At 51.4% G+C, this 14791-nt stretch overlaps 1 protein-coding gene and 1 long non-coding RNA gene across 4 annotated transcripts in view; one reads left to right on the top strand and one right to left on the bottom strand.

Annotated features, from left to right (window-relative positions):
• Positions 1–14791, bottom strand: part of LOC149520920 (uncharacterized) — a 79900-nt gene that overhangs the window by 49868 nt on the left and 15241 nt on the right. The window lies entirely within an intron of this gene.
• The window catches only part of RASAL3 (RAS protein activator like 3), a 40052-nt gene that overhangs the window by 21483 nt on the left and 3778 nt on the right, over positions 1–14791 (top strand). For all 3 annotated transcript variants that reach the window (XM_075902126.2, XM_075902125.2, XM_075902127.2), the window contains 7 exons: positions 399–543; positions 1477–1621; positions 4505–4741; positions 6630–6831; positions 11860–11963; positions 13308–13632; positions 14306–14428. In XM_075902126.2, coding sequence (XP_075758241.1) covers positions 399–543; positions 1477–1621; positions 4505–4741; positions 6630–6831; positions 11860–11963; positions 13308–13632; positions 14306–14428 — 1281 coding nt within the window. The remainder of the gene's footprint in view (positions 1–398; positions 544–1476; positions 1622–4504; positions 4742–6629; positions 6832–11859; positions 11964–13307; positions 13633–14305; positions 14429–14791) is intronic.

The following is a 14791-nucleotide window of genomic DNA, read 5'->3' as shown; positions in this document are numbered from 1 at the left end:
AGGAGCCCAGGCATGACCTGCTGCAGGGGGACAGGGAGCTGTTCTGCAGGGCTCTGGGGGGAACTCCCCTGCTGCCAGCATCACCTGGGTATAACCCCATGGGTATAACTGCCCTGCCTGGGGCTGAGAGTGGCACTGTGATGGGGCAAGTGTTGGGCAGTCAGTTGCTTGAGGAGGGGAAGGGCCTTCAAATCCTTCCCTGGCTGTGTATTTGGCCACAGCTGCCCTGGGTGCCTGGAGAGGCCAAGGGCCATAAGCAGTGCCTCCTTCCTCAGTCCACAGCCAAACCTGGCCCTGCCATGCTGCAGCACCTCCGGGCTGAGCATGTGCTGCTGGGATGGGACCTGGTGGGCCCAAAAGTCTGGATCCCCGTGACCCCACCCCCTCTGTCCCCACAGGCATTTCTCATTGATCTAGGAGTGGCGGAGCTGGACCGCTTTGACGACAGAGAGGCACTGATCTTTCGCGAGAACACCCTGGCAACCAAGGCCATTGACGAGTACATGAAGCTAGTTGGGGGACAGTACCTGCTGGACACACTGGGTATGGGCCAGCTAGCAAACACCCTGGGGGGGATGGTAACAGTTGGCTAAGGTCCCTGGGAGGTGACCTAAGGGCTGATAGGCTAATGCTCATCTGTGTGTGTGAGATAAAGAGAATGGGTCATTTGTCCTCTGGGCTGAGGGGGAAATGGGTTGGGAGCCAGTGCACTGCCTGTGTGTGCACATGTAATGGGTCAGTGGGCTGTGTTGGGAGGGGATCTACCACACTGTGGGAAGGGGCTCGGTGCAATAGATCAGTCGGCTAACACAGGGAGGGATAATAGGCCAGCTTACGCACTGGGGAGTTTGACGTGGCAGGCGACTGCCCCAGGCGAGCCATGCACATCACAAGGGTGCAGAGAAAGGGTGCTGGCTTTGGGGTGAGTTGGGCCCCCAAGGCCAGCTCCTTGTAACACTGTTTTCTCCCTTCCACCTGAGAGTCCCCATCCTGGTCCCCCAGCCCCTATGGCCCCATCTGCATTTGCATCAGGCTGAGCTTTGGCCCAGAGAGTCCTGGTCTGGCCACATAATACCCAAGACAGGGCCGGGACAGCCAATGCCATTCTTAGCCAGGCTTAGAGGCTGCCCAGCAGAGGGCAGCAGTACAGTTCAGCACAGCTCTTCACACACGTTTACACATGTATATGTGCGTAACACCTGTGCACAAGCATGCTCACACACACGCATTCCTGTATGTGCACACATGCTATGCATGTACACACACACTTGCACACACAGGTACACTCACGCACACACACACATGCCTGCACACTCTGATATACTCACACACAAGGGGGCACTTTCTTCAGGCTTCTTCAAATGGCTGACTGAATTGTACTACGTCTGTTGTGGGCTGCCTGGCCGCAGCCTTGGTACCTCACCTCTGGCTCCTCCAGAAATTGGGTCAGTCTGGGCTCTGCCATGTGTGTTGTAGGGGAGGCCATTGCCCAGCTGTATGAGTCAGAGGACAGCTGTGAGGTCGATCCCAGCAAGTGTGCTGCCAATGATCTGTCTGACAACCAGAACAACCTGCGGCAGGCGTGCGAGGAGATCTTCCAGAGAATCACCAACTCCTGCGAGTGAGAATGGGCCCTTGGGCGATGCGGAGGCAGGCTTGTGTGGGGGAGACGGCATGTGTCCTGGCTTGGGGTGTGGACGGGGCCATGCTTGCCTGGGGGGCTTGCCTGGGGGGAGGGCAAGAAATGGGGTAAGCAGAGGCTCGGTGTCCTCTCACAGGGTGTTTCATCAGCCCTGTGATACATTCTTGCCTCCAGTGTGAAGGAGTGTTTCTTCTGGTAGGTGGGGATCAGCTCTCTTGCACCACCAGCCTTCTGCTCAAGCCTCTCCTTAGGACTTTGCCAGTCTTACTGGATTTGCAGGTTAACATTCAGTGTCTCCCACCCCTTTGCTCCCTGTGAAGGGCATAGCCCTGTAGTAACCAGCCAGTCAGGGCGCACACAGACATTACTAGGTGCTGACTTCCTAGGGGAACTGTGCACACACCCAGTGGCTGAGCTCAGCTGCCTGATATCACAGCACTGAGATGTGTTCGTGATGAAACAAGATTTTATTTACAAAGATTCAAAGACTCGGCTGAGTTGTGAGTAAGAATATTGGAATGGGGTATGCAGAAAAAACAAAACATGGACCACAATGCCAGACCCATACTCATGCACAGTGCCCTTTCCTGTTTAATAAAGTATATTCTCTCCCAAGAATATAGCCGTTGACAGAGCTACTGGTTTTCAGTCACAACAAGGATCCAGGGTTTCATGACTCCCCACCCCCTTCACGGGATTTGCTCAGCTTAACTAACTTGTTGCTTCTCCTCAGCTTTCCCCACTGTCCTCCGGAGCTAGGCTGATCCTGAGGTGCTGACGCTCCCACATTCCTGTTTCTTGCATAGCCCCATCAACCTGTTTTTCATGTTGACTTTCAAATGTAAATGGGGTTTTCGTTGTGTTGGCTGCGCAGTGCATCATCCAGACCAGAGACAGGGTAGAATAAAACATACGGGCTACGTCTAGACTGGCATGATTTTCCAGAAATGCTTTTAACGGAAAAGTTTTCCGTTAAAAGCATTTTCGGAAAAGCATGTCTAGATTGGCACGGACGCTTTTCCGCAAAAGCACCTTTTGCGGAACAGCGTCCATGCCAATCTAGACGTGCTTTTCCGCAAAAAAGCCCCAATGGCCATTTTCACGATCGGGGCTTTTTTGCGGAAAACAAATCTGAGTTGTCTACACTGGCCCTTTTGTGCAAAAGTTTTGCGCAAAAGGGACTTTTGCCCAAATGGGAGCAGCATAGTATTTCCGCAAAAAGCACTGATTTCTTACAGTAGGAAGTCAGTGCTTTTGCGGAAATTCAAGCGGCCAGTGTAGACAGCTGGCAAGTTTTTCCAGAAAAGCGGCTGATTTTCCAGAAAAACTGGCCAGTCTAGACACAGCCACGGTGTCAGAAAGAAACCTTGTTTGTCTCCTCTGCAATGTATTGCAGGAATCCTTTGCTTATTAGCACTGAAGGGTTCTTAGGAGTTCCAAGCCTCCACCCCGGGTTCCCTGCAACTCCCTCTAAACTAACACCTCTCCTTCCCCGACCCCAGTGGCTGGGCTGGGCTGGGCCATGGGAAGGATTTTCCCCTCCTTAGCTCCTGTGGGCTCTCTGGGCTGGCGATGAGACAAAAGAACCCAATCAGCTTCCCAGAGCTGACCATTCACAGGGAGCCTGTAATCCTGAGGCCACTCCAAGGCTGGACAGGCTGTGTGGGAGCCACAGCACTGGAGAGGGTCTAGAGTATCACCCACTAAGCTCCCATCACCCTGAATCTGGGTGGGAGCTTGGCCAACAGTCATGGGCAGCTCAGCCTGACCTCAGGAAGAACATGGGAGAAGGGAGAACACTGAAGAAAGGCCTGGCTCTGGTTTCCCAGGGGCAGTGCAGGGGCAATAATTTTTAAAGGGGGGCCACTTCACGAATTTTGGAAGTGGTTGCGGGGCCTCAAGTGGAAGGGGCATGGCTTGGAATGCTCCCCCACCCACAGACCCTGATTGGTCTGGGTGCGGGAGCACGTGAAGTCTTTGCCCCTGCCCTTCTAGGGGAGCCCAGCGCCTAGAGAGAACTGCCAGCTGTTTTGAACAGCTGATGGTTCCCTCTAGGTGCTGCGAGCCCCTGGCAATGTGAGGAAACTTCCAGGAAGGAAGGAAGGAAAGGAGGGAAGGGAAGGGAAGGGAAGGGAAGGGAAGGGAAGGGAAGGGAAGGGAGGGGAGAGGGGGAAGGAAGGAAGGAAGGAAAGGAGGGAAGGGAAGGGAGGGGAGAGGGGGAAGGAAGGAAGGAAGGAAGGAAGGAAAGGAGGGAAGGGAAGGGAGGGGAGAGGGGGAAGGAAGGAAGGAAGGAAAGGAGGGAAGGGAAGGGAAGGGAGGGGAGAGGGGGAAGGAAGGAAGGAAAGGAGGGAAGGGAAGGGAAGGGAGGGGAAGGGAGGGGAGAGGGGGGGGAAGGAAGGAAGGAAGGGGCAGCAGCATCACGGGGGGGGGAGGGCAGGGAGACTTTCCCCGTAGTTTGGAAGGTACCTCCCCTTCCCTCCCCTTACGGTGCCACACCTCCAAGCTGCTGGTGAAGGGTCTGGGGGCAGAAGAGCGAACATAATCTTTGGCTCCCCCCCCCCTCCCCACCCTGCCAGGGGCACACAGAACTTCACATTCTCCCCCATCCCCAGGTCTCGACTGGCCTGGGGGCGAGGGAGCAGCAGGGTGGCCACAAGCTTGATCAACCCACTTGGTGCGTGGGATCCGGCCTGCGGAGGCCCCTGTGCCCACCCCTGAGTTAACCCCTCATTCCCAGGCTGCTTCTCAGGGAGGCACCACAAGGGGCTCTGGTTCCACTGGCTGCCAGGGATTGTCTGAGAGATGCTGGTGTCTAGCTGGCACCTTCCCCCTCCCCATCACTGCCTGTATCTGTCCCTTCAGTGCATTCCCAGCAGAGCTCAGCGAGATCTTTGCCGCGTGGCAGGGGGAGTGCATGGAGCGGGACAAGGAGGACATCGGGCAGCGGCTCATCTCAGCTTCACTCTTCCTGCGTTTCCTGTGCCCAGCCGTCATGTCTCCTAGCCTGTTTGGCCTCACCCAGGAGTACCCAGATGAAGCCACCTCCCGCAGCCTCACCCTGGTGGCAAAGGTCATTCAGAACCTGGCCAATTTTGCCACGTATGTACCATGGCTCGGCTCTGCCCAAGGCCTGTCCCCCTGGGGAGGAGATCCTGTCTGTATCACAGCTCGGCTCTGCCCATTGCCCTGCCCCTGCGCAGGGGGGCTCCCTTCTGTATCACGGGGTGCCTTCCTAGGCTTCATTGAACCTCCAGCCCCCATCTCCATTCCTTAGGCTTTGGAGTTGTGCTGCTGAGCTCTGGCCCTGCGGTCCATGGTACCAGCATCCAGCCATCTGCCAAAGGCCATTAAACACCTTTCCAGTGTCCTAACCTAGCCCAGGCCATGTAGGGATCCTTGGTTTCCTGAGCAGGTCACCACAATGCCTGTGCACTCCAGAAGGCCAGTTCTGTGTAACTCCTCCCATGCTTTTCCTCCCATTATTGTGGTACCTGAGCACCAGTGCCTTCTCCTCCCACACCCCCACTGGGCAGACACAGAGTGACTTGGATACACAACAACTCTATGTCAGCCCAGGGCCTTGATCCCAAGATTCCCAACTCCCAGGGTAATGTCCTAATATCAGGACCATTCTTCAGCTACTAGCAGCTCCTTGGCTATGGAACCTCATAGCCTATGAGCCCAAGTGCTGCTAGACACAACAGTGCCTGTCAGCTTGGCAGCATGTGGGGTGGGCTCAGTTTTCCATGCAGAGTCAGCTTGTCACTTTCCTCTGTGGTTTGTGTGGACCATTCACCCAGCAGCCAGACAGAGACCCTGAGCAGAGGACAGGGAGATGTGGCTCTGATGCCATGTGCAATAGCACTCTGGCAATGTGATTATCTGAATCTGGGGCTCCTCCATCAGGCAGAGCAGCACCAAGGCTGCAGCATTGACATGTCCAGTAATGCTGGACAATCCCCCGCCTTCTGCATGCCTTCCCCTACCGATGGACTGCTCACCTGATCCTGACGCCTAGAGCTCAAATGCCTGGAGGTGTAGAATTTGCTTGCCCCCCCCCATGTGCCCATGTGGACACACTGCATGGCTGAGTCTAGACTGGCAAGTTTTTCCGCAAAAGCAACTTGCCAGCTGTCTACACTGGCCACTTGAATTTCTGCAAGAACACTGATGGTCTCATGTAAGATTGTCAGTGTTCTTGCGGAAATGCTATGCTGCTCCCATTCGGGCAAAAGCCCTCTTGTGCAAATGCTTTTGCGCAAGAGGGCCAGTGTAGACAATGCAGTATTGTTTTGCACAAAAAAGCCCCGATCGCGAAAATGGTGATCGGGGCTTTTTTGCGCAAAACCGCATCTAGATTGGCATGGACGCTTTTCTGCAAAAAGTGCTTTTGCGGAAAAGCGTCCGTGCCAATCTAGACGCTCTTTTCAGCAAATGCTTTTAATGGAAAAACTTTTCCGTTAAAAGCATTTGCGGAAAATCATGCCAGTCTAGACGTAGCCCATGTGTGATACCTGCACAGCACCACTGTGTCTGTGATGCTTGTGCTGTGTGTGTGTAAAGCTTGTGCCATGTGTGTGATTCCCGGCAGCACTACTGTGCCATATGTTTGATCCCAGTGCTATGTACATGACACCTGCCTGATTCCAGTATATGTGTGACACCCACTTCGTGTGCTTATTGCCTATGCAATGTACATGACACCTGCTTTGTCCCACCATGTACATGATGCCCATGTCATGTGTGACACCAGCGCTGTGTGTGACACCCATGTTGTGTGTGTGTGATACCCATCAGCACCACTGTATCCATCAGCCCACATTGTGTGTGACACCCATGCCGTGTGTGTGACTCCAGTGCCACGTACATGACACTTGCCTGGTCCCAGCGAGTGCATGATGCCTACGCTGTATATGTAATGCCTGTGCCATGTGTATGGCGCCTGCCCCATGTGCGTGACATTCATATGGCACTTTGGCTTCTGCAGATTTGGTGAGAAGGAGGCATACATGGGGTTCATGAACGAATTCCTGGAGCACAACTGGAGTCATATGAAGTCATTCCTGCAGAGCGTGGCTAATCCTGACAGCAGTGCCCATCTGGTGGCCTATGATGGCTATGTGGACCTGGCGCTAGAGCTCTCTACCCTGCACTCACTGCTCTGTGACATTTTCACCAGCGTGGACCAGGTACTCACTGCATGGAATGGGAATGTATTGACAGAGCACATCTGCCCCCTAGTGACCAGAGTTAGTATGGGCTTATCCAGGTCAGAGTCCACAGCTAGCAGCAAATGTTACTGTCTATGTCTGAAACTGGTTAGTACCCTCAAGAGCCAGCAGCTCCATCAGCTGAGATGGCAGGATCTCATGTGCATGCTGGGTCGATCTGAGTTGGGAACTATCTCCCCATGGCTGTTCCAGTTGGAACCACACTGAGCCAGAACCAGCATGTGCTGGTGGGAGCTGTGCTGAGCTGGACCCTTTTCAGTGGTACCCAGGGTTGGGTGGCATCTTGCTACCATGCACTCAGCATAAGGAAGCTTTATCTGTACCTGCCTGGCTCAGCTTCTCAACTCTGTTTAACACAAACACTACCCTCTAGGCCTCTGCAGATCCTGCTGTCTCTGCAGGTTAGCGATTGGCACACCTCAGCCCCCCAAGTCCACTGAAGGTGTCCAACCCCTGGTCCAATAGACTCCTCAGTATTTGCAGATTTTCTGTTTCCAAAAGAACAGTCCACCCCTGCTTGCTAGTTCCACCTCAGATGCATGCTCTGCTTACCACACAACACACAGATATGTCTAGAGTGAAATCCACAACAGGAGCGCTTAGCAAAGCAGAGATTTGAGTAATAGCAAGGAAACTAATAGCTTCATATCAAATAAAATCATAACATGTATTATAGACTCAAACTTTGAGGTCAGAAGGGACTATTATGATCATCTAGTCTGATCCTCTGCACAATACAGGCCACAGAATCTCACCCACCCACTCCTGGAATAATCCTCTCACCTATCTCAGATATTGAAGTCCTCAAATGATGGTTTGAAGACCCCAAGATGCAGAGAATCCTCCAGCAAGTGACCCATGCCCCATGCTACAGAGGAAGGCAAAAAACCTCCAGGGCCTCAGCCAATCTACCCTGGAGGAAAATTCCTTCCCGACCCCAAATATGGCGATCAGCTGAACCCTGAGCATGTGGGAAAGACTCACCAGCCAGACACCCAGGAAAAAATTCTCTATAGTAACTCCTATCATCCCACCATTGGCCTATTTACCACCGATAGTGGAAGGTCACTTAGTTGCCAAGATCATGTTATCCCATCAAACCATCCCCTTCATAAAGCCATTTAGCTTAATCTTGAAGCCAGATAGGTCTTTTGCCCCCACTACTTCCCTTGGAAGGCTGCTCCAAAACTTCAGTCCTCTAATGGTTAGAAACCTTTGTCTAATTTCGAGTTTAAACTTCCTGATAGCCAGTTTATATCCATTTGTTCTTGTGTCCACATTGGTATTAAGCTTAAATAATTCCTCTCCCTCTCTGGTATTTATGCCTCTAATATATTTAAAGAGAACAATCATGTCTCCCCTCCGCCTTCTTTTGGTTAAGGTGAACAAGCCAAGCTCCTTGAGTCTCCTTTCATAAGACAGGTTTTCCATTCCTCAGATCATCCTAGTGGCCCTTCTTTGTACCTGTTCCAGTTTGAATGCATCCTTCTTAAACATGGGAGACCAGAACTGCACACAGTATTCCAAATGAGGTCTCACCAATGCCCTGTATAACGGCACTAACACCTCCTTATCTCTACTGGAAATACCTCGCCTAATGCATCCCAAGACCGTATTAGCCTTTTCATGGCCATGTCACATTGGCGGCTCATAGTCATCCTGTGATCAACCAGGACTCCGAGATCCTTCTCCTCTTGCATCACTTCCAACTGATGTGTCCCCAGCTTATAACTAAAATTCTTGTTATTAATCCCTAAGTGTATAACCTTACACTTCTCACTATTAAATTTCATCCTGTTACTATTACTCCAATTTACAAGATCATCCAGATCTTCCTGTAGGATATCCCGATCCTTTACTGTATTGGCAATAGCTCCCAACTTCGTGTCATCCGCAAACTTTATTAGCAGAATATTAGTATTCTAGAGCCTACCTGTAGCTAGCAAGGTGCTTTCCTGGCTAATCAAGTATTGCTCACTAGAGCTTGACAGCCAGGCTAGCAGCAACCTTTTTTCAAGAAACAAACCATGGTGCTACCTCAGTGAAGGATCAAGGACATTTCTTGGTACTGTGACAGAGTCAGGCCAGGGAGCTGCTGCAGAGAGGGCCTATTTGAAATCATGGGAAGGTGGGCGGGCAAAGCCCGCCCACATTCTAAAAGCCCCTCCCCAACCTTATGGGAGGGACACTGAACCCATGTTCAACTGAATCCGGGGGACAAAAAATGACAACAGGGTCAAGGAGTGCGGGTCACAGGTTTAAAATAAGGGAGCCGGATGGGAACACCGAGCAGAGAACCCTGGACAGCGCCCACCGCTCCTCAAAGCTGTCGATGGAGCCAGTGGACGCCGCCCAGAGGAACTCTGCCCGGATTCGTGACACGAGGGAAGAGCGAAAATAGGCCCCACAGTCACAGAGAACCCCTCGTCTAACTTCCTCCTCCTGCTATTATAGATGGCAGCTTTCACTAAGGCCAGGAGGAGGTTGACGAGGAGGTCTCGCGACTTTGTGGGGCCACGGATTGGGTGTGCGTAAATAAAAAGGTGAGGGGAAAAGTGCAGCCTAAAAGAGAAAAACCTGTGAGAGAAGCAGAGAACTGCAGCCCAATTAGATGCAGCTGGGAGGGAGCTGGCTCAGGTGTGAAAGTAGAAAGAATTATATTGTAAGAGAAAGATGAATTATGCTCTAATTGAATAAGTTGAAGGAATCCTGTTTGTCTCTGAACAGAAAGGAGAAAAGTATGTTAATGTTGTTTGTAGGTATGCAGATCAGAGTGCTAGCCAGGTATACCTGGGGTAACAGGAAAAGGAAACATTAGGGCTACGTTTGGCTACATCCCTTTTTCGTAAAAGGGATGTAAATTAGACGTATCGCAATTGCTAACGAAGCGGGGATTTAAATTGCCCCCGCTTCATTAGCATAAAAATGGCTGCCGCTTTTTTCGGCACGGAGCTTTGCCAGAAAAAAGTGCAAGTCTAGACGCTGAACTTGCGGAAAATAAAGCCTTTTCCGAAAGATTCCTTATCCCAGAGGCTTTATTTTTCCGCAAGATCAGCGTTTAGACTGGCGTTTTTTTCCAGCAAAGCTCCGCGCTGAGAAAAAGCGGCAGCCATTTTTATGCTAATGAAGCAGGGGCGATTTAAATCCCCGCTTCATTAGCAATTGTGATATGTCTAATTTACATCCCTTTTACGAAAAAGGGATGTAGTCTAGACGTAACCATGTTATGCAGAAAGTAATTGAGATAACCAGGGAGATATGGACAGGAGATTGCTGTGTGCTTGATGTGGAAATGAAGATACTTGACTAGTCTCATACTAAACATGTGAAGTTTTGCCACCTTTTAATCTTGTTAAGTTGGCTTTCTTTTGACTGTATAAATCTAAGGGGTTTGAGCCTTGCATGGTACTCACATTTTCTGGGTGCATTTAGCAGAGCAGCTTTGCTAATAAACAGAGCAGTCTGACAAATCTGTGAGTCCTGTCTGACTTTGACACGGGCTAATTGGGGCCAGCTGACTTTGCTGTCTGTCTAAAGGCCTTTAAAAGCCTCAGCAGTTGGAGGCTGGGGAGGGGAGGGAAAGGATGAAAGGAAGGTGGTGGAGAGGCAGAGAGGAAGAAACTGGAGAGAACAATTTTGACCAGCATTAGGTAAAGGCAGCTAAGGAGAGAGCCCGTGGACCATTGAGACCTGCTGCAAAACCCCTAACTTGGGGGGGCTAAGGGGAGGAGGCCTACCCAGTGGTGGCTTGGGGCAGAGGGGCCCTTGCCACAGTACCTTTATCCTTATTCCTAAACAGAGCACCTCTGCTGATTGCATCTTCTCTGGCTTTCCTCTTGCCTCAAGTTTGCAATCTCTTGGTTAGCATTTGGTTCAGTGTGCAAACAGATGCAACACATGTGTGACCGGTCAGGGAGATAAGCATCAGTTACCTCTGCTGGAGAAAAGCCTGTCCAAAGTCTGTCATCTTCTGGTGATCGGCTTTCATTCCCAGACTTCATGACCATCATTTTCATTTCCATAGGCATCAAGTGTGTGCAGCAGCAGTCAAAAAAGCAAACTGAATGTTAGGAATAATTTAAAAAGGGATAGAGAATAAGACAAAGAATATCTTATTGCCTCTATATAAAACCATGGTATTCCCACATCTTGAACACTGCCTACAGATGTGGTTGCCTCATCTCAAAAAAGATATATTGGCATTGGAAAAGGTTCAGAAAAAGGGCAACAAAAATGATTAGGGGGTTGGAACGGGTCCCATATGAAGAGAGATTAAAAAGACTTGGACTTTTCAGCTTAGAAAAGAGGCAACTAAGGGGGGATATGATAGAGGTCTATAAAATCATGAAAAGGTGTGGAAAACGTGAATAAGGAAAAGTTATTTACTTTTTCCCATAATATAAGACCTACACAAAATTAATAGGCAGCAGGTTTAAAGCAAACAAAAGGAAGTTTTTCTTCACATAGTGCGCAGTCAATCTGTGGCACTCCTTGCCACAGGATGTTGTGAGGACTAGGACTTTAACAGGGTTCAAAAAAGAGCTAGATAAATTCATGGAGGTTAGGTCCATTAATGGCTATTAGCCAAGATGAGTAGGAATCATGTCCCTAGCTTCTCTTTGCCTGGAAATGAGTGACAGGAGAGGGGTCATGTTTTGATTACCTGTTGTATTCCCTCTCTCTGGGGCATGTAGAGCCTCCAATCCCAAACTATAGCAATAGAAGCTAAGTGAAGCTAAACCTAGCTGGGCATTACCCCCGGCTCTGCCAGTCAGAGTAGTGCTGAGCCAGTCCCAGCTGGGCATTGCTCCCTGGCTGATCCCAGCTTGGTGTCACTTTCTGGCCATGCTGGTCAGAGCTGCATTGAGCAAAGCTCCCCTAGCAGAGCTGTCGGAACCAAGCTGAGTTTGTCTCACATGAAACTTGGGGACACAGCTGTTGAGAAACCCTCAGCAATTAATCTTTTCCATTTGTGTTTCCCTGCAGCGAACAAGGGAGCAGCTAGAACCCTTGCCAACTATCCTCAATGCCATCAAAGAGGGGACACCAGTGCCCGTTTCCATCAGACTTGGGCCTGGCATGGAGGACAGGTACTCCGTGCACCGTGGTCCAGGGGTGGATTGAAGATTCAGGTGATGGCCCCAGTCCAAAGATTTGCTCAAAGGGCTAGTGACAGGCTGGGTTTGAATTTGGTGTACCTGTGACTTGCAGAGTGGTTCTGGTTCAGGGTGGAGTCAGGGGATAGTTCTGTTCAGTTTGAGGTTTGGGTTTACGTGATGGTTTGGTTTCAGGGAATGGAGTAGCAGTCCGGGTTCACTGGTGTGGTGTCCTGACAAGTCTCGTGCTTCTTCATTGATAACTGTTTGGCTGTGTGTGTTCCTGTGTTTGTCCCTCTGCTCACTGTCTTGACCATGTGCAATTGGTCAACACAGCAGACTCCAAGAAAGCCCCCAAAGACCACAAAATCAGAAAAGGATCAAAGGTGCCCAGCAGGTTTATTGACAAACAAAATATAATAGGTGTCAGTGGACAGACTGGGCACTGCTCCACTATGCATGTGTTTTCCCTGACAATGGACTCAGCTCAGTCAATAGTATGGATTCCACTATTGTCCCCTCAGCTCGACAAAGAAACCTCTTTGAGGTACACTTTTACACACAGGTACAAACAAGTTACATATCACTCCTGGCGTATCAGGTTGCCACCTCCTGTTGCATAGTTACCACCCCTTACCTTGTACAAAGGGGGTTCAATTACTATCTATCATGCTGTCAGTTTAGACACAGTCCTGAACTTGGGTTGGAATGCTTGTTATTTATGAGAAGGAGGTTGGTACTAAAGTGTTTCTTAATTAAGTGTTCTGTTACGACCCCGCTAGAATGTGCTTAGGGCCTGTGCTTAGTACCTCTTAGGTATGCGTGTTTTTGGAATATCAGCCTTGTTCTTGCCCGTTTCTGTGAGCAGGGCCTGCCTCTTGCTCACAGCTTCTCTTTGATTTATATTAGGAAAGTCTTGGGCCTCAGGCCTCATATCCAGGCCTGTGATATGTGGGCTTATGTTTCAGGCCCTCATCTTGCTACGAATGGTTCTGAGTAGGTAGAGTGGATGGCTCTAGCTTAGGATCGTTCTGGATGATTTGGGGTAATGGTCTTGGTGATGACTCCAGGTTGGGTGCGATTAATGGTTTTAGTTCAGGTGATTATTGCAATTCTGGTTCAGTTTGGGCTTTTGGGAATAGTTCCAGTTCTGGGTCAGGGATGGTTCTAGCTCTAGGTTCTGATTCACTGGAAGGTTCTGGTTTGGATTAAGATTCAGAGGCTAGTTCTGGTTCTAGGTTCCGAATGAAGGGATAGTTGTGGGTTCCAGAGGAAACTGTGGCCCCTGGTGCTCCTAGCTCTCCCCAGCAACACTCAGCCCTGACCATTGTGTTTCAGCCACTGTGAGAAGCCAGGATTCCTGCCCCCAAGGGAGCTGAGCAAGCACAGCCCCCTGATCAAGAGCCACTCTATGACCAACATACAGAAGGGCCGGGGGAAGGACGATGAGCGGCACCTTCAGCAGCTGCCTGCCTCCCCTCGCCAGGCCTGGGAGAGCAGGAAGGTGCAGCGCACCCAGAGCGTGCCAGCCCAGAGCAAAGCAGGACGTAGGCTTCAGAAACAGAGCAGCATGGAGCATGTGGCTGAGTCCCTGGGAGAGGAGAGTCACACTGGGAGCTCTTCCAACTCTGCCTCTCGCTCACGGGATGGCCGAGCCCAACCGGTAAGAAGGTCCAGGCTGCCCCCACCCCAGGGATGGCCAAGCTTACCTGGTAAGGGGGTCCTGACACCTGGCCCAAGGTATGGTTGAACCCACCTGGTAAGAAGATCCAGGCTGCCCCCACCCTGGGAACAGCTGAGAACATCTGGTAAGGGGGTCCCAGCAGCCCCCAGCCCTGGGAGTGCACAGCCCAAGATACAATTCAGCCCACCAGGTAAGGGGATCCTGTCCCTCGTCTGCTCTCTCCTTCTCCAGCCGATGCAGACTGCTCACACCAGCTGAGATGGGACCCCCCCAAAGTGACCTTTTCCAGTGCAACTCCCACAGAGGCCGCACTGGGGATTGAGGGCGGGGGAATGGAGCTGGACACACTCACCCCTTGTGCTCCCTGTCACCGTGGCCAACCAGCAACAGTCTGCTCTCTGGAGCACAATGGCTGCTCTTCCTGGGGCACTATCAGTGCCAGGCCCCACCAGGGCCAGTAGCTGTCATTGTCCCCACACGCCATGAGACCTTTCCTTGGGTGGTGTGGTGGTGGGTTCCAGCATGAATGATCAGCTGTTCCAGCCTGTCCCAATAGGAACCAGGAGGCATCTGGCCCGATGTCTCTGACAGCCTGAGCTGTGGCCTCTGCGAGCCTGCAGCACCTTGAAGGACTGTGTGCTGTGTGTTCTAGGGCCGATACAATCTCCGCCAATCTGCTTCGCTGCCACGGAAATCCACAGTGCCCTGGCAGCGCCATGCTGAGGAAGGAGCCAAGGTGCATACTGAGCTGTACGCCATGCGGCCACTGGAGAAGGTAACATTCTGAATCAACAAACCCCAAGCAATACAGGCTCCGGAGCAGGCCTTACAGGGCTGTGCCAGGGTCTCCCTCCCCCAGCCTCACCACATTAGCCTGGAAGGGAACAGCAAGAGAGTCCTTTCTCCAGCCCTACAGCCCCCAAACCAGGATCCTAGAGCTCCTCAAACAGAACCCAGGAGTCCTGACTTTCAACCCCCCACTACTCTAACCATGAGGCTTCTTTCCTGCTGCCAGCCTGTGCTAGGCTCTCAGCATTTGTGCAGCTGGGTAAGGAATCCGGGTGATGGGGTCATGCCCTCTCTGTGCCTGTGGAGTGCTGCATGTCCCATGACAAACTGACCTGTGTTGGGCTCCCCT

Source organism: Pelodiscus sinensis, chromosome 31 (assembly GCF_052426305.1).
Source record: "Pelodiscus sinensis isolate ZL-2025 chromosome 31, ASM5242630v1, whole genome shotgun sequence".
Classification (NCBI taxonomy): Eukaryota; Metazoa; Chordata; order Testudines; family Trionychidae; genus Pelodiscus; species Pelodiscus sinensis.
Note: the sequence above shows the minus strand (reverse complement) of the source record. Positions and strands in the feature narration are given on the sequence as shown.